The 19,712-nt window shown below is 41.6% G+C and overlaps 1 protein-coding gene across 2 annotated transcripts; it reads left to right on the forward strand.

Moving 5' to 3' along the window:
- clic5b (CLIC family member 5b) lies at positions 1 to 12,429 on the forward strand. 2 transcript variants are annotated; one of them, XM_085431374.1, is made up of 6 exons: positions 1 to 684; positions 7,768 to 7,877; positions 7,975 to 8,100; positions 8,734 to 8,840; positions 9,059 to 9,240; positions 10,885 to 12,429. In XM_085431374.1, exons 1-6 carry the CDS (start codon positions 112 to 114, stop codon positions 11,047 to 11,049), a joined length of 1,263 nt encoding a protein of 420 aa, XP_085287500.1. In that variant the 5' UTR covers positions 1 to 111; the 3' UTR covers positions 11,050 to 12,429. The 2 variants fall into 2 exon arrangements, with proteins under 2 accessions (XP_085287500.1, XP_085287501.1); XM_085431375.1 differs by lacking the exon at positions 1 to 684 and adding an exon at positions 3,465 to 3,805.
- The last annotated feature ends 7,283 nt before the right edge of the window (positions 12,430 to 19,712 follow it).

A 19,712-nucleotide genomic window follows, 5' to 3' on the forward strand; every position in this document is an offset into this window, starting at 1 on the left:
GAATTTGCTCAGTGCGCTCAGTCAGTGAGTCAGAGGCAGGCACACGGTGTGAAAACACTGACCACTCCAGCACTACTCCTCCACTTTCAACTTCAAGGTCTGCTGCCAGACATGGACAACATCTACGAAACACTAGATCACGAAGATGTGCCCGCAGGACGCGATCGCGTCGAGCCCAAATATGAGAACTCGGGTGAGGCGAGGGAGCAGCTGTACAGCGAGGTGCTGGTCCACAGGCCGTCTCAGGAGGAAGACCGCAGCTCCCCGGATTACATGGAGATCAGGGAAGGGGGCAAACACAGCGACTCCTCTTCTTCATCCAGCGACGACGAGGACGCTAAAGCGAGAAAGGAAAAAGTGGAGCCCCAGCCTGCGGTGGAAGTGGAGGCACAGGTGCAGGAGGTGAGTGGTGAGGCGCACAACGGATCCAGGCGCTCATCCTCCTCCTCAGATTCATCCGCCTCACCCGGAGATCCTTGCGACGACCCGCCGTTTCAGAGGAAGATCCAGGAAGAGGATAACGCCGAGGATGGGATGATGATGGCCTACAGCCGCCCTAAAACTGACCCCGAGCCGCAGGAGTCTGTCGACTACACGCTTAAAACTCTGGAAAGTGTCTCTTTGGATGAAAGCAGCTCTGCGCCAGCTGATCCCAACCAGCCTAACATCGCCCTGTACATTAAGGTGAGACATATGTTATACTATATAAAAAGAGCTCTGCAGGGTTGATCCAGGCATCAACAATACACAGCCTCAGGGTTCAGCATGAGCCTTCAGGCGCGTGGAATTTCACTTCCTTGCACAAAAGAAGGCTCTGAGGCCAAGTAGAGCATCCTTTTGAAGAGACTCTCATCATTTGCTCCTGTGCATATTATATTATATTATATTAAATTATAGAAATGATAATTCACCTCATTAGACGTCCATGTGGTTACTAGTTAAGTCTAAATAGTTATATTTAAATATAAGTGTTACTAAGCTGTGTATATTTAGAACAATGCATGTTTAAAAGAATAGTGCATAAGCAGTGATTTCTTTGTATCCAAATCTTTGTGTGTGACTTTAATCACTCTGCTGTAATAATTAACTTGTTCGCGTTAAGGTCACAGGAACCAGGGGTGAACTCTACGCTTGAGCAAATCCGTCTGTGTGTTTTGTTGCTTTTTGGTGATACCTGCTCTGGTGAGTGTACTATCAGTTAATGCAGGGGTCACTTTGCTGATTAGGCTGCTGGCATCAAGTCAGTGAAAGTCATGAAATGGGTAATGGCAACAGGCTGTTTTGTTTTTTTATTTTATTTTAAAATTGCCTTGTCTCCCTGTAGCGTGAAGCATTGTTGGGTGAGACGGTGAATGAGTTTGATTCCAGCTGTGTTACATGTCATAATCTTCCTCGCCCACACGTTTCCTGTTTCCCTGTTTACTCCACCATAAAACCAAAAAGGTGATTATGACAAGGAGAATAGAAAACACCAGACAGCTTTTCAAGAATAATAATGTTTTGTCTTTAAAAAAAAAAACACATTTCAAGAACCCTACAAAAAAAATTGCATCTAGTTCAGAGTGCACAGTTTTTGTCTGAGCTGCTCCTTCTTCCTCGGTGAGCTGGAACGACATTGGCAGGATCTGAAAGCTCATCGCAGTCTACACACTTAACACACTCAGTGTACAAAACTACATTATATCACAATTATGATAAATATGCAGGATAGTTCACCCCCGAAGACCGTAGGAGACGACAGACGTGATAACATCCTCAGCCCCTTCAAGAAAAACACCCCACCCTCTATCCTTTATGTGTCTTTCCGTGGGTGCGTTTCCCAACAGTTTAATCATCAACAATGGCCATAAACTTAACACGAGCTCCATCATAAAAGTAGGAAGGTGAGTTATGAGGTCACGTCTCTGAGGGGAAAATTTAAAATGAAACCTCCACAGTCAGATAAAGTGGGCTGCCCTAGGCTATCAACAGTATCGCTAACATGCACTTTTACTGGCTCTGTCACTGTTTTTGTGCGATAAGACCTTTTCACATAACTGCAGCTGTCCAAGACTCTTCAGCAGTTCTGGCTCGTGCGTATACGCTGTTCACACACTCCCTGTCACCTCAGTTCCGGAAAGAGACAATTCTCTGTAGCCGTTTGATGTTTATGGTGAATGATTAGCCCAGCGAGTCACTGATTTGAACTTCCCTTTGTTTCAAAGGGATCGAAACGCCAAGGCCATATCTTAGAAACCACTAATGGTCCCATTATTATTGATTTAAATTACTGATTTAGAAATCCATGACAAGAAAAGAAGACATTCTGGTCGATACTTTTACTCGAGTTAGATTAAAAACTGTACAGTTTCTGTGACTGCACACTAAATGTAAGGCTGGAAAAAAGGGGAAACCGTTAGTGTGATTCAGCACTAACCTCCTTTGTCCATGTTTAAGTCCATTTGTTGAAAGAATTACAAGCTACAGGTGATAAGAGTCTTGGTGGTGGAAATTTGAAAAAATCTTCTCATCTAGACTTTATTATTATTATTCTTTTTTAAAATGAATATAAATCCAGTTGTGACATATTTTTGGTATCCTCAGCTCGTTATTATGGATAGTCCTCCCTCATTTTGGTGCTGTTCACTCAGTAACTTTGCAAATAAACTAACTAAGACCTAAAATAACACATTCAGACACTGTTCAAGATTTTCCATCCTGAACTCTGATAATGAGCACCTTCTTCCTCTGCAGCTCCCTTTTAATTGGTTTGTGCTGCAAGTTGGTACACCAGCCAGGAGAGGGAGCTGCTCTATAAATAGAAACAGTTAAAACGTTTCTCTCCAGCTGAGCCATCTGTCTCCTCTTTGCTGTTTTCATCAAACTTTCTTTCTCGGATCTATCTCTCATAAGCCACACACACACACAAACACACACACTACTCAGTTTCCATGTGTCAAATGTACCTGCTTTTTTTAAAATTATTTTTGTGGCCTCTTTCTGCAAACAAATGCAAATTTTTGCCTTAAAACCGCAGCCGTGCATCAATAATTTAGAGAGGAATCTTCTCTAGTCTGCTGCTGGTGATCAAATATAACCTGCCAGAGTCAAACACATGTGAACATGAATTAAATATAAATGCTGCTGCACAACTACTCGGTAAGTGATGGACTGACAGCCTCAGAAACTCAAAGTGACGCAAATAGTGTCCCATTTTTGGCAATGTTGTCAGATGGGGAGAATATATTATTGATGGTTTGGGTGTTCAGGAAGTGTTTCATCAGTTTGGCAAAAAATAATACAATAAAACATTTAATAGTGGAAAATATTGAAAAATAAGAATGTGTCAGCTGTGGGGCAGAGAGATAAGGGAGTAAGTGCTGCCTGTGATGCGATTTTGATGTCAGGTTTGGTTGCAGTGGTGGGAAGAGAGACACGGGGCTCCACCCCCTCTGCTATAGACTGACACCTGTTTTCCACTTTGTGTCAGTGACATCTAATGCTGCCCTCCATCTGTGTCTAAATCAGAGCACAGGGCTGTGACTATCACCTGGACCGACTTTCAGCCTCACCCAGGAGACACAAACGGAGCAGAAAACTGCCTTTACAGCTGCAAACGGTGGTGAAGGTGAAGGGAACAGAACTTCCTTAGGTGTGAGAGAGGATAACCTCAGAGAAGATAAAAGTTTCTCCTCCTTTTTTTTTTGTCTTTCCAGAAGATGTAGAGCTCCAAGGATAAAAAAGGACACATAGTTTAAAAAAAGTAAAAGAAAAAGGAATCATGTCTGATGAAGACAGAGACCCTGATATTGAACTTTTTGTAAAGGTAAGATAGACACAAAACTATGGCTGCAGTGAAGGTTTTGATAACATTTGAGGGACCAAGTATTGCCTGAATTTCTCAAATGAGCATCGCTGCGTGTTATGGAGCAGTTGCGTAACCCAATAGCGGAGGTAGAGTTACAGCAGCACCAGCAAGCACACCGACCCAGGATGGTTGTGACAGTGATACCGAAGCTGCTTGTTGATGGTGAGAAGCTCACATCAGGCCATGCAGTGGTACTGTTACTTCAGTCCACACTTTTTCAGGGAGGACTGTGCTATGCAATCAGTCTCGAGAATCTGTCTAATGTCTCAGATGTAAAACAGACATTGCATTCCTGAGTTGAAATCTGCAGTATTCAGCAGCAGCAAAGATGTTGGTAGAAACATGACTTCCAGGGGATGAACAACTTTTATGATCTTTGTTTTTTGGGGGCAAACTTTTAAAGTACCTTATAATGCTATACCTGAAGTTTCTATGTTCCAGTAACAAATGAAAATGAACGTTAATGCAGACAACTACCCAAATAAATCTCTGGAAGAATTTCAAGTGGTGAGGCTTGCTTGTTCAAGGACCTTTCAAAAAGATGTTTTATATAAGATAGCATGTAGGGTGGAAACTTTGAAACAGGTAATAATAAAGTGGAAAAAAAATGACAACAGTTTGAAGGTGGTACCATCAGTGGACACAGCAGTGGTGTTTTGTTCTCTATAAAAAGCTTTACTTCAGGTCCGCTGAGGAATCACACAGGCAGATGGATACACCTGAGGCAGGTGGAAAAGCTAACGTGCTGCCTGGATGCACAGTTCTAATTAGCTGGTGAGAAGTCTGACTTTCTGCAGGCACTTCGGAGGTCAACTAATTAACTTTTAGGCCTTTTTCTTTGATTTAGTTTCTAAACTGTCATTTTCTTTCAATAAATCCTAATTAAACACAAACTGTATTAATATATATAGAGAGTGACTACAATCCTAATATAATAATTTATTCATCGTGCTACGATCTACATGGATCTGATGGCTGGAGAACTATCATGCTCCACCCCACATACAGGAATTAGCCTATAAACGGTGACTATCGGGGGTTATAGGAGTCTTACGTGCACCAGAGGGATCAATCTTAGCAGTTTTAATCTTCGTATGCCTTTTAGAAATTACAGTATTATTCTGTGAATGACTGTAGTATCAATGTTTTCAGTTAATATGTCAGAACCCCATTTATGAATTCTTTGTTAAAAAGCAGGCTTAGGCAAACTAAGGACGCCAAAACCCAGTTATAGTTATAGCATAACACAGCATGTGATGGATCGTATGACGTGAGAGCCCCCAACAGTCATCATCTGATCACTCAGCAGCTCCATGCTCTCACGTTCCTCGGGCCTAGTGGTCTAGCTGTGTGTGGCAGCTTTTGTGCTCTGTGTTCTAGATGTTGATTGGCGATTATTTGAGGCCAGTGTATTGTGTTACCACCATGCGACTGAGCCTGGCCATAACAATACACAGACAGCACTGAGAGCATCAATGGCTGGCGTCCATACAGTTGGCTCAGCTACTTTGAGCCTGACGGCCCTTTTATTTCTGGTCTTTGCTAGGAGCTGTTTACTGATGATGGACGTCTGTGGTGAATGTCAAAATATTTTTTCACGTCGTTGCAGTAACTTCTTTTTTTGAAGGGATTGTTTGTGTGTCCAATTATTTGTTATACTGGCCATTCAAAGGTTTTAGTGACATAAATAGTGAAATAGCATGCAATGAAGTTCATCTGCCGTTCTAATAACTTTAATGTGGTCAATGGTCACACTTGTCATGTAATGACCGGGACGTCATTGCACTCACATATTTGTTATGTGTTGTGGGCTTGTGTGCGTCTGCAGGTCTGCAGGTCGAACGCTGCTCTCTGTGCCCCAGGGGCCAATGAACCTGCTTATCAGAATCACCATGTATAATTCAGAAGGTTCACTGGATCAGATGTCACCGTTTGTGCTCCTCTGAGTATCCGTGCATGCCGACACATAATATCAGTGCATGTACACAAGCATATGATAGGAAGGAAGTGATTCTGTGTAGCTTTGTCTTCATCAGAAAATAAATAAATAAAAATACAACGTTTAAAGAGAAAAGCAGTGAACAGGTGAATCAAATCAAACCCGTTACCTGATTTAAATGTGGCCTAGCTCATGTTCGACAGCACATTCTCTCCCATATCAGGACAATGTGCCCTGCTACTTTTTAGATCTTTCGGTGGATGTCCTCTTGCATTCGTGTCTCTACTATGCACGTTGTGGTGGTGCGTTAGGACCACATAAACCTCCTGCATTTCTCTGTACGGGTAGATGATGGAACCCTGGCACATTATGCCCATTTTAACTCGTTCATTCAGTATCATCTTCTCATACACATCTGTGCTGCTGCAATCTGCATGGCTGCTATTTCTAGATTACTATGCAGAAGTTTTCGTCAGGCTCCACTTGCACTTGTGCCTCAGCAGTGCACATTGAATCTCCTCTAGTGTGTCGAAACAGTGATTATTCAGCTTGATCTTTATTTACAGGAAGTGAGCAAAGCGGTAGGTATCTCAGTCTAGTGTGTCGTCCAGGTAGTGAAGAAAATTGTGTTGGAGCAGACAGAAAATTTCCTGTGCTGTCTGTGCACTCTGAGCAGGCATGAGACAACTTGCTGACAAGCACCGCAGTTCATCCTCCAAACATGTTTTGCGCCAGTTTGAGACAGAAGTTGATTTGAGGTCTGTGGTGAAACTGCAGAGCACGCAGTTTAAGTGGTCAGAAGGGGACTTCCAGGGAGCAAACTAAAAATAGCACACGTGGCTGAGAACATGACCTTGAACGTGAGAATGGCCAAGAGTAAATCAGGCCAGGTTTTTAACTTTTAAGGACCTTCTCTCAGAGCTTTTTGATCAAAGCACAAGCGTACTGTCAAAAATCAACAACCTTGGGCACTGTTGATACACTGCTCACAGGCACTCGTATGGTCAGCATCTGCAAAATAACAGCTACTTTAAATTCATCCAGTTCATTCAATTAATTTGTCATGAATAGTGGCCATCTCAAGACCCTATCATTAAAAATATTAGGGTGTGAAACAGCAATCCCCTGTGAGCAAACACCCACTGACAGTGGGGAGGAAGAAACCTCTGACTTAACCAGACTGAAGGAGGTGCCTGGAGCCACGCGGCACGAGTGGGTGGGTTACGGTTGGGAACAACACAACAGACAATCCAGAGAGAAATACTAAGTGCAAAAGTGCAGCTTCAGAAAACAGAGACGTGTGCAGAAAGGTACAGGGAGACAAAAACATAGACGACAGCACAGAGAAGACACGGTGTTAATGGCCTGTAATAAATGCATATACAGGAAGAGAGGAAAGGAGATCCAGTAAGTGTATACTGCACTGACTGTGTAAATACTGACGTTATCGAACCTACTGTAAAAGTTTAAGTATTGTTACTTAAACTTAAGTGCACTGGTAATAATTAGCCAGTCATGTCTTACATAATTATTGAAATTATCACTGGTTATTTTTCTTCTAAGTGTTCAAAGTGGTTATATCTGATAGCTGTTATGTATTAATATAATAAAAAAGAAACAGGATGTTTCCTTCACCGTGGGCATTTTTTTGGCCTTCAGACAATAATTCTGATTGCTACAAGTATGCAGTTCACATCAGATAATAACACGTGCACAGACGGTAGGTTTAGTTTGACTCTGTCCTTATCACGAATCTGTCACAATGACCTATTTATGTGTGCTTATGTAATGTTATATGTTACTTATTGGAACAACTATATCAGGTAAAGAGTGAGTTAACACTTATCGCTTAAGATAACAGGAGACTTATCCCTGTTAGTAGCAAGGTTGTTACATTGTTACCAAAGGGTCATGTACTTGCTTCCCACAGCTGAATTAGAGAAACAAGATGTAAGTCTTTTCATCCTTTGTCTGCTTCCAGGCGGGCAGCGATGGAGAAAGCATCGGCAACTGTCCCTTCTCTCAGCGCCTCTTCATGATCCTCTGGCTCAAAGGAGTCATGTTCAACGTCACGACCGTCGACCTCAAGAGGTGAGGTTACAAAAAGCCAAGTTTGCAAACATGAAAACAAAACGTGCTAACGTCGCCCCTCACGACATTCTGCTTTCTCCGCGTGTGTCTTCTGCAGGAAGCCGGCAGATCTGCACAACCTGGCTCCAGGGACGCACCCTCCTTTCCTGACCTTCGAAGGAGAGGTCAAGACAGACGTCAACAAGATTGAAGAGTTTCTTGAGGAGACACTCTGTCCTCCAAAGTAATTCAACTAGAGGGTTTTTCATAACAGAGTATCAGATTATACCACCAACTACACACATCCTGGTTTGGCTGGATTTATTTCACTTCAGCAGCATTGCTGAAAGAACAGGAAACTCTTTAGTCCAGTAAAAGAGTGCTGGATCTGATGAAGGCTGACGTTAACAGAGATTACTGTTTATAGCTGCTGCAAATCTATTTTGAGTTGATATACAGTATAATGTAAGTGTCCCAGGTATGTGTTTTTGCACTTTTAATTCCTAAATGCAAAATCTTTAACACTCTACATCCAAAGCTTTATTGACAAAATCTGATTGGGGTAATTTTAGTAAAAGAGCCTAAGAGGGTTCTTGTTGTTGTTATTCCAGTAAAAATGACCAGAGTCAGCGTGTGAGCGTTTGCAGAGAAAAATGTCAGATTAACTAAATCTTTATTTTATTGCCTGTAAAGTTTTTTACATTATAAACCGACCTCAGTGTGAGAAGCTCAAGGGGCGAGTAGCCAGCTTGGTGAGAGTGTGTAACATGTTTGGAGTGTGAGCTGAGTTTCAGCCCAGGTGTTAATGCTATCCAGATGGTTTGGTCTGACTGGGTCTCTGACTGCCTCTCCTGCCCCTGTCCCCCCATCCACTCAGGTATCCCAGACTGGCTGCCAAGCACAGAGAGTCCAATACAGCTGGAAACGACATCTTTGCCAAGTTCTCAGCCTACATCAAGAACACCAAACCAGAAGCCAACGCTGGTGGGCTGCTTATTTCATGCCATTTACATTCACACATGTACATGTGCAACGGAACAAGATGAAATCATGCGGGAGTGATTCATCAAATCCTCCACTAGGTGGTAGCAGAGTCCACTTTTTAGGCATGAGCTCATGCCGTTTGCTTTGCTGCCACCTAGTGAGGTTAGCGCCACACGTGTTCCGTCACCTTTTAAAGGTGTTGTATCTGTGCGTTTTAGCTCTAGAGAAAGGTTTAACCAAAGCCCTGAAGAAGCTGGATGACTACCTTAACAACCCATTGCCAGATGAGATCGATGCAAACAGCATGGAGGAGGAGAAGGGCTCCAACCGATGCTTCCTGGATGGGAACGAGTTCACTCTGGCAGACTGCAACCTCCTGCCCAAACTCTACATAGTGAAGGTAAAGAAATATGGCATGAGAGGAAAATTATTGAGGGGCAGTAATTAGTGGTGGTGATTCTACAGCTGCGTTGCCCTTCAACAATCATTCTCTACCGGCCCCTTATTATTCTCAGATGAGATTTTCATATCGGTACTTTGAGCAATCCAGATCCTATTATCTGTTAAAGTTAGACGTGTGTTTTTCCAAGTAACCTTTAAAGCACACACCAGTTTATCCAAGTTCAAACCACCTTATGAGGTCGGTTTCTGCAATATTGGACTTTGTTAAAAAGTTTCATACATTTTCACGGGCTAAACAAGTTTTCCAGTCTACAGTAAGGTTCACAGAAGTTGTCATATCAAGCTGTTCCTCTATTAAAGCCGGTGATAAATAAACACTTTGATATATCAAAACCAGATTTAGTACATGGATTTTGAACTCCATTTTGATAATGAATTCAGTGTTTTGCTGCATTTGAGTAATAAAGGCTGTGGTAATAAACCTAATATGTGCTTGATGATGATGATGTGTTTGCCTTAAATTGGTGTCTGGTAACACCCGGGGAGGTCCCAAGCAGTATTACAGTTAACTAAAACGAAATGTCAACGTACATTATAGTTTAAGTTATAACAGAAACTAGAGACTATAAATAAATGAAAATTAACTGAAACAATGTGTATTTAAAAAGAAAGAAAGAATTGAAGTCAAATAAAACTATGCAGTCAAAAATCGTCAACAATATGGTCAAATCTGTCAACAGCCTGCCTGAGGGTGTCTACATGACTGCGAGCCAACTCCCTCCACAAATGTTGCATTTGTATTCAATTTTGTGCCACAGGAATACATGAATGATTTAAAAAAAAGACTAAAACTAACACTGGAACTAATAAAAACTAAACTAAAACAAGTAAATCTATTCTGGAAACCAGCAGGATCTGAAAAGAAAGTAAAAAGGAAAAAAGGAAAAGACTGAAAATGTCAAGCAACTCTGCCCCCAAGGTGTGTTTAAGTTAGGTTTGCTCTTGACTTTGTCTTCCACAGCCACAATTTTTAAAAATTAGATTTTTAGATTTAAAAAAATAGTTTTCTCTTTTCTTAATTAAGGGGAAAAAAACTATCTTGAATTTGTTATTTGGGGCATTTAGTATCCATATGTCAAATTATTAGTAGCTAAAGGTTATACTGCTAAATCCCATTTTTAGTCCAGGAGGACACAACAAAATGTAAGAACACAAATTCCCTTTAAAAGTTTTTTGTTTTAAACTAAAACTACAATTTTTAACAAGAGCAGGTCCTTTCTACGGTGGGTTAATATATCAGGCAGATAAGCATTCACCACTGGAGGAAAGTATCTAATGAATCTAACCGGCATGTCCTGCTCCTGCAGAGCTGACTTACTTAATGCTTCATTGGTTTTGCAGTGGAAGTGGTTCTGACTTACCTTTTGGATGCAGAGCACAGACGATATACAGAGTATTGCTGAAAGGCATTAATTCTTACATTCACGAGCTAAAAAAAAAGCATAAATGTTATTAGTTTTGTTTCAAAATGGCAAACTGGAACACCTCATCCAAAAAACATACCTCCTGGAAGGTGCTGAAGATATCAGCTCGAGTCTGAATGAACGGGGTAGTTTAGTTATCGCCTTGCATTCTCTCCTAGGTTGTTGCTAAGAAATACCGCAACTACGACATCCCAGCGGAAATGTCGGGGGTGTGGCGCTACCTGAACAACGCCTCCACGCGTGACGAGTTCACCAACACCTGTGCTGCTGACACTGAGATCGAGACCGCCTACAAAGACGTGGCGAGGAGACTGGCCAAGTAGCCTGACCTGAGCGCAAGGAAAAATAAACCGGCAACACACATCATAAAGAAAACATCCCCCATGAACGTAACACGCGACTGTCCTTTGTGAGATCCTCGTCTGTCATAATAAACAAGTCCGATGTCTTTGTTTCAGCTCCAGATGTGGATGGACTTTAGCTACTCGGTGCACAGTGTGTATGGTATTTCAATCACCTCGGCAGAGACACGGCAAAGCAGAAGTGGAGCAGAAGATAAATCAAACACATTTAACGTGATTCGCATTTCAAAGCCAGGTTCCAACGTTGCTGCTGTGAGACTTCTGACATAACTCTTTTCGCTCAAATGTGATTGTGTCTGTCTGTATTTATTCCTCATAACACAAAGCTCCCTTTCATACCTACTCTACCGCACGGCCAAACATTTTACTAGCTGCTGATGTCGAGGTCGTTCACTTTATTTATTCCCGAGCCCACATAAGTCTAGTCTGACTCCAGTGTTTATTATCGGGCTCTGGCTCCTGGGGAGACACCTTGATTCATCTATGATTGATGATTGATGCTAATTGTTTGCTGAATATGACTGTTCCACTCTGCAGTTTCATTTTCAGTTCATTACTGTGGGTGTTTCTGTAGTTTCTTTTTCTTTTCTAATGCTTCTGAAAATTTGATGTAAAGGCAAAAAATATATATATTATTCAAATATATGCTCGACAAAAAGAACAAATGTACCTAATATGGGCATTAAAAGTTTAGAACGAGGCTTGTTTCTGAACTGCTTGCATGCGTGAATGTCTTTCAAACCAATTCGGAGCCTTCGGAAATATGAAAACTCCACAGATACGTGGCTTTATTTGGAAGTATGAGAAATCCATGCCAATGTCACTGATGGATTCATTCTGAAAAATGTATTGCAGCCAGAGCTGGGACGTTTGTTTTGCCTCAAGCTATTAGTGTTCAGTCTCGAGTATTGATTTTGTCTTAAGTTACGCATGATATTATAAATGGAGAGAGTATTTATTTAGCAGCCCCAATCAGGCCTGATTAGCCAGAGCCATTAGTGCTGCGATGAAAAGCGTCTTCCAGGCCAGGTCCGCGATGGTCAGGAGCCCTGCCCTCCAGCCCTTCATCAGAAAGACATTTCCTCCTCTCTGAGGACTTCATCAACATCCGCAGCCTAAAAGTTAAAGTTCAAAAGTTTCATTGTCTAGCAGAGAACAGAGAAATTTGTCTCGGGGCTTATCGTCTTTGGCTTGCTGTCGGGCTTGCAACTATAGCGCGACTTCCTTGAAGAACCATAAGGCTCTTGTGTGGTTTGGACAAACACATGATATGAAACTGGAGCATGATGACTGAAAGGCTTTCTCATTGCAAAGCTCTACAAATAAAATAATATTTTCACAGATCTGCTTCTGCCTTTTCTTTTCTTTTCCAGCTAAGGTAATCAATCAACATCCACGCTCGCAGGTTGTCAGGAAGGGGAAGGCTGAGCAAGTCTCTCTGGGTGATAGTGAAGGTGCTGGAGGGGAGACTGGATCCCGGTTCTGAAAAAGGGTTAAAGTGTGCAGTACTGAGTTGATCAAATCCAGTAGTGCAGGTCTGTTTCTCTATCCATAACAGAGAAAGAAAGAAGGGGGGAGAGAGAGTGATGACCGTTGACAGGCTTAAATAGAGGCTTCCATGCCAGGGATCAAACGCCATCCCTCTTCTCCACTCTCTCATTAAGACGGAAAACCCGAGCGCCGCCATCCGATCTGTCTCCATTTTTCCTCAAAGGAGTCTAACTTGAAAGATCTGCGCCTGTCGGATTTACAATGGTGGGCGAGTGGTGTTTACTGAGACGCGGCCTTGCCAGAAACAACAGTCAAAGAAAATAAATGGAGCCTGCCTAGTGTTTCCACAGGAGTAAGGAAATATGGAGCGAGACTTGTGCCTTGCTGTTTGGTAATTAGTACCTAAACATCCCTGTCCTTGGATCCCATCGCTCACATCCAACATTTCTGCAAGCTGGATAATATACAGTGGAGCATTAGCGTCAAACACGTCTGGTCATGGGGCCTGGCACGCCACATTAATCTGTTATTACATTCCCAGTGGATCTACCAGTCACTGGCCTTGGCTTGGCCACTATAGCGCAGGGAGTCCATATAGGCTGACAGGGGACTCACACAGTGCACTTTTATAGCCAGGTTTAGTAAACCTTTTCAGCTCAGGCATAAATTTTGTAAATTGAGTCTTGCTTTGAGACCTGAGCTGATTAAAACAAACGGGTGTGCTTGACGTGTGAGGACCTACCAGAAACAGACCTGTGATCCAATTAAGGGCCAGGCCCATAGTTTAAGAAATACTGCCATATAGGCCCCTGTGCAAGAACACGTCAAATTTAGCTGCTGCTAAAGACATTGCACCTGGGAGACAGACATATATGTTTCAGGCTGAGGTTAAGTTTAGTTTTTCCTTCTCCTGTCCTGTTTTTGTTATAATACATTTGTTGCTGCTGTGTTATCTTCAACAATTTTGCTTCTTCTTATTTTTTTTTTAAGTTTTATATTTCCAAATTTGGTGGAATTGGTCAACTGCCATGTTATTGTTTGTTTTTTGAGACAAAAGTGGCATATTTCGGCAAGAGTGCGCAATATCTTAAGTAACATTAGCTGGTTTCATTAGCAAGTTTGCTAATTAATGCTAAGTGACATGAAAATAAAATACCAGAATTTCACTCACCAAAACTGGCACGCAGGCTTCTGGAATGGTCTGTTAGAACAATCACAGTGCACCGAGTAATATTCACTGTCAGATAAATGTTTTAAAAATGCTACAAAAGGGAAAATGCTCCAGCAGAGGTCCAGTTCAGAGACTGGATATTAGCACAAGTGAAGAGGAAACGCTAGCTAGCAACCACAGGCTGTATCCGCCACAGGCATTACAAAAGATAGACGTCGCCCATTTGTTTCTGAAATTCAGTTTTTAAGCCTCAAGATGAGTGTTGCAGTCATCTTGGCTACCCCCCTCTCCAAAAAACCAAAACATGATAATGAACATGCTAATAGTAATAGGCAGCTCGATAGCTAATTTCTTACCGGAGACAATATACGACTTTGAAACGTGGCATGACCAAGATTTACAAAATAGACTTAGTTTTTAAAATTCAGTTTAACCCAAAACGAGTAACTGAGTCCATAAATTAAGAAGGAAGGTATTTAGATAGGTCAGTGATTAAAGCAACCAAACCTGTAACAGCTGAGTCTATTTTTAAGCCTAAACGTTTTTATTTTTGTTAAGTTGGGGATTTTAACCTGGGAGCCTGTGAGGATTGACTCATATTTGGAGCCTGCTGTAAGTAACTGTTTGAGGAACTGCTGTTTTTAAAAAAATTATTTTATATTTGGCTCATGGCACTATGGTTTGTTATTAACTTCAAGCCACAGGGCTAAGCGTCCATGTTTCTGAAAAGTAAATATGTAAAACTTGAAATAAAGCCACAAACCAAAGTTTGTCCAATATGTATGTGTATATATATATATATATATATATATATATATATATATATATGTATATATGTATATATGTATGTGTGTGCGTGTATATATATTAAAACTGTTCATATAATTAATATATATATATATATATATATATATATATATATATATATATATATATATGTATATATGTATGTGTGTGTGTGTATATATATTAAAACTGTTCATATAATTTATATATATATATATATATATATATATATATATATATATATATATATATATATATATATATATATATTAATTATATGAACAGTTTTAATATATATACACACACACATACATATATATATAGTTCATATATATATATATATATATAGTTCATATATATATATATATATATGAACTGTTTTAAAATTGAACCCTTGACTTGTGGTTGTGCCTTCAGACCAGAGTAGTAAGTTTTGTTAAATGACTTTCGGATATTTATTTTTGAGGGATACAGATGCTGAGCTCTGTGATTGGAGTGATGACACAGAAAGGCATGAATTAGACAGTCTGTTTTTTCATAGCTAATTTTGCGAGGAGCAGAATCAATGTTTTTTTGTTCGTTTTTTCCACCTTTGTTTTCTTACATTAAGTCGAATCGTAAAGGTCTGAAGTATGACGTCTGCATCAGCCCGTTTAGAAGGTGAGGGCTGAGAAGGAAGTTTCTAATCAGAGCGCAGGAACAAGTCATAACAGGAGATCCTGTTTTAAAAAAGAAAGAAAAAAAAAAAGAGCAACATGGCTGCTGAAAACGACTCATCTCTTCCATCCACTCTGAGACAGGGAGCATCTTAGAGAGTATCAAATTCTCAGCAGGTCCCCCAAACCTCCTCTCCTGGCCTGCCCTCAGAGCTTTGACTGACTTGTGGTGAAGGTTGATGGGGATTATTGATCTGCCTGGCGCGCGCCTGTGGTTACGGCACAAGACTGACGACCTCACCAGAGGGATTTTTTGGCGTTCACGGGCCCCTGTCTTACATCAGTTGCTGGGACAAGGCTGCCATGGCTTCCACTGTGGACTGTTTGAGCTTGGAGCCAGGTGATCAAGACATTTTTCTATGTATTTAAATAATCAGACCCAAATTTAGGCAGAAGATAACAATAAACCTATCTGATTGGCTTTTTGGAGAGGAGCCGTCGAAGTGAGTAACCATGTCTGCAGACAGCAGAGCCTGGGGGTATTTATGATCTTGGTTAAATTCTCTGGTTAGGGTTTCTGTTCCAGTTGCGAACCACATGAAATAATCCTTGGTCACTGGAGAAGGATGTGGACACTGTGCTAATTATGTGAGATGATGATGTCAGGTAGTGATACCTACTACTGAGACACAACTTTTCCCTCTGCGCTGTGTTCCAACGTATATAACCACACTGCGGTGACCACACTCGCAATACGACCACACTCGCATCCACATGTCGGACATGTCTGGATCCTCAGCAGCCCTCACACATCCACACACTGTCAGACGGGCGCTCACTTTATCATTCATACTTATAAATCATCACTTCGCCTGCAGGAAGCGCGGGGCATTTTATTTTCCAGTCATAAACCATAAAACCCGCCTCTAACACGAGTTATGATCCTTGGAGACAGAGAGGATGAATGTCTAAAGCAGAACCAGACACGATGGCGGGCATCCTTCGTCCCCCACTTTTCCCCTGGCACGCCTCACGCGGCCATGGTCGTACGGAAGATTTTCCTTTAAAAAAAAAAAAAAAAAGGCCTCCGCCTGATCTAAATGTCACCAGGGCTGTATGTCATTCAGCAGCGAGCTGGATTACCGTGACTGCTCCGAATTACCAGTCCATTAGCTCTCAATTAACACTTGCCTGATAAAGTTTTAACAACCCTTCATCTGACACGAAGAACGCACAGGGCTCCTTCATGCTTGGTTTCAGGCAATAGATGGGGCCCGGGCCCAAATTTTTAAAATTTTATTGCCTGGCTGAAACCTATGGAAAAACGCCTGTTTTACATGAATATTTGGCACAGAGTTTATCCTGTCTTATGTTCTGTGCATTCGGTTGTGCTGCACCAGTTTGCCATTTTTCTGACAGTCGAGATGGTGTATAATTTGAAACACTGACATGAAGCAAAGGCATGGGACAAAGAGGGCTTTTGTTTGCATGTTTGGTCGCTCTCCATGGTACTGACACTCACATTTTCACAGTAATTCCCGCTTCTTCTTCTTTCTTTTTTTTCAGGCAGTGTGGCCAGTATCAAATTGCATAATCTGAACTAGCAGTGCTCATTAAATGTAGGCATTTTAGGTTTCATAAGTGCACTCTCTTTGAGCTTCACTTAGCAGCAAATGGTTTCATGGAATCAAATGTTTCCAAAGCAAGCTAAAGACACAGGCATGCTTTAATCTAGTGATGAATGGATTCTGGTGCAGGATGTCAAGGCTGCCTTACAACCCTACCATGTCTGTGAGGTTCTGGGCTGCTGCCTGGATGCGGCTCGCCTGCCAGCTGATCATTTCTTTTATTACAGGTCAGAAGACAAGTTGTCTTTTACGGTCCCCTCTCTGTGAGGGTGAACAGCTTTTCAGATCTGGCATTCATTTATGGAGGAAAAGCTCTTGTGCAGGCTCGACTCCACAGAGGCAAGATGTGGGGTGTTTGGAGGCTGTGCAATAGTTCCACTAACATAATAAGTGCTAGTTTGGCTATATGGAACGCTGTATAGGTGGGCCCCCTCCCTGCGGTCCCCATGGTTAAATTAAGGAGCCACTAGAGTGCGCCAAAGTACACAGTTATGGTTGTCACAGTTTGAAAATCTCAAGGATCAAGCAGTGGGTGGGTGTCGGTGGAGAGGTGTCAGTTACCATCACATCAAATTACTGACAGTTTTTATATATTTTATGGTGGGAGTGGGCTGAAGTCGGAGAAGGTGGTCATCCTCTGAGACGTGACGGTGGTCGCTCCAAAACACTGAAGCCCAGATGACATCAGGTAACAGCGGTTCAGGGAGGTCAAAGGCTTCACGCTGGTTCTACAGCCCACACTGGAGAGCCCGTCAGCCTCAGTTTATCTTGGGACTAAATGAGAAATCAAGATGCACGCACACACACACACACACACACACACACACACACACAAACACACTCAACCCACAGCTCTGTTAGTGGAGACGGAAACATAGGAAGATATATACAGCTCTGAGTGGTATGAGGCCCTTGAGGATCACTTCCCGCCTGAGCTGCTCCTCTGAAACGTTTGTAGAGGTCACGTAAACAGTTTGTATTGGGCTGTCAGTTGTGTGTGTGTGTGTGTGTATATCTGTGTGTGCACAGTCCTTTGAGTGGAGTGGTTTTGTCTCCTCATAAACTCTTGTTTGTATTCCTGTCAGTTGATTGCATAATATAAGGAAGAAAATACAGTCTGAGCTGTGCTACTGCAAAACTACTTACAACCTGGTATAAAAATCAAGTGCACATCATCGCTGGCATCATGTTCAACCACCAAAATTTAACAGGGACAAAAAGCTCTATTCCAACCCCTCTTTAAACGAGTCTGCCTCTGCGCTGCTGTCTCTCCCGTGCATGGAGGACATTATGCTAATTTCCCTGGGTGTCTGGGTCCCGCTGCTCCTCCAGAGTTCATTATGATAATTGCTAGACATGGATGAGAACGCTGAGAATGTGAACCTGAAACCAGCAGGAGCTTTTTCCACGCAATCTATATTCAGGGAAATCCCGAGAATGTTCCCCAATCTGGATCATAAAAAAAACACATGGGGATGCTGTAGATCTCCGTCTCTGTTTCTTGTGTACGTGCACGCTTGGATTGGCTCTATTATGTCTTGGAATAATATAAAACAGCTTCCCCTGGTTCTCCCTGTCTCCATCTCTTGGGGTTTTCGCTTCACCTTTGAAATGCAGCCATGTCAGTTGTGCGCCGGCTGAGCGTGCAGTTAGGGACGGAGGTTCGACACCGCCTCAGGCCCGCGTCCAAAGACAATGTTGGTGCAGACGGAGCGGCAGACAAGAGATGACACGACCAACACGCTGCAGAGATCAGCGTGTTTCAGGGAGAGATCGAACCAGCAATGACTGCTAAGTGTGCACAGGCGATTAAGAGTAGACAGAGTGATGGCTTTTATTTTGAAATAGGTAGAGGAAACTGAATCTTAACTTAAAGATCCTGTATAAGGAAATGCAATTACCTGGCTATGTTTTCTCACTCCACGTTTCCTCATCACACGGCTGTAATTTTGTAACAGCAGTGGTTTCTAAAGTAAATGTGTGTATCTCAGAATCAGATAAGCACAGGGAAGTCTTCTGGGGTCCCCATTGCACATAAACTGCATTATTATTATTACTATTAAGGTGAAAGAAAAACTGATTTTGGTGGAGAAACAAGATTCTGATGGGTGGGGGGGGGGGGAAGTAAGTTACAAAATTCCTATTTTATTCTTAAAATAAACAAAAATGTACAATCACAATGCCAATTTCACTCACTGTTGTCAGGTCTGTGTTTCCCTTAAAAAACAAAACAAAACAAACAATCGAAAAAAAATTATGATCTTTATGAAACGTACCAGCAAAGTCTAACAGTCTCCATTAGATTGAGTTTCCTGACAAGTGTTCATGAGAAGGAGCATAACAATAGAAATAACGAGTAAACTTTACATAAGAGCAGGTACAATTCCTGGATATCATACATGTTGATCAATGAATAATACAAGTTTTTTTTTTTAATGACAGTTTGTACGCAACATTAAAAAAAAAAATTAAAAAAAAATGAACCTTTGTATTTTGAGGAACAGCAAAAAAACCCAAACAGAAGCAGATGAGGACAGGTTAGGGTGTCAGTGCTGCGTTTAGGTGTAAACAGTTTTTAAAAGATTTGTGAAGCAGATTAAATAAATTCCAACAGATGTGCATAGTATTTGGGAAAATGCTATAAAATCACAGCAATCTAAAAGGTTTTTGAATTTGTTTATTTATGTTATGCTCTAACAGCAAAAGTACTTTTCGTGCTGGGCTGAAGCTGCTGGAGAAATGTGTGTGTGTGTGTGAGTTGAGAAGATCCTCTGCAGAGTGTGCGTGCAAATCTTAAATGAAAAGCTTGAAGTCTGATCCTTGGACAGGGCCATGTTTTTCTCAGCTTTTAAAAATTGGGTTATTATATTACCTTCATGCACTCAGTATCAT

This window comes from Copadichromis virginalis, linkage group LG15 (genome assembly GCF_057382275.1).
Source record: "Copadichromis virginalis isolate Kocher_CV1m ecotype Utaka linkage group LG15, C_Virginalis_male_GT1.1, whole genome shotgun sequence".
Lineage (NCBI taxonomy): Eukaryota > Metazoa > Chordata > Actinopteri > Cichliformes > Cichlidae > Copadichromis > Copadichromis virginalis.

What these genes read in the sequence shown, in the direction of transcription:
- clic5b (XM_085431374.1), top strand. Translation starts at nt 112, where the DNA reads ATGGACAACATCTACGAAACACTAGATCACGAAGATGTGCCCGCAGGA. An exon ending in ACATCGCCCTGTACATTAAG is followed by an intron (nt 685 to 7,767) that starts GTGAGACATATG and finishes GTCTGCTTCCAG; the next exon opens with GCGGGCAGCGATGGAGAAAG. An exon ending in CCAAACTCTACATAGTGAAG is followed by an intron (nt 9,241 to 10,884) that starts GTAAAGAAATAT and finishes ATTCTCTCCTAG; the next exon opens with GTTGTTGCTAAGAAATACCG.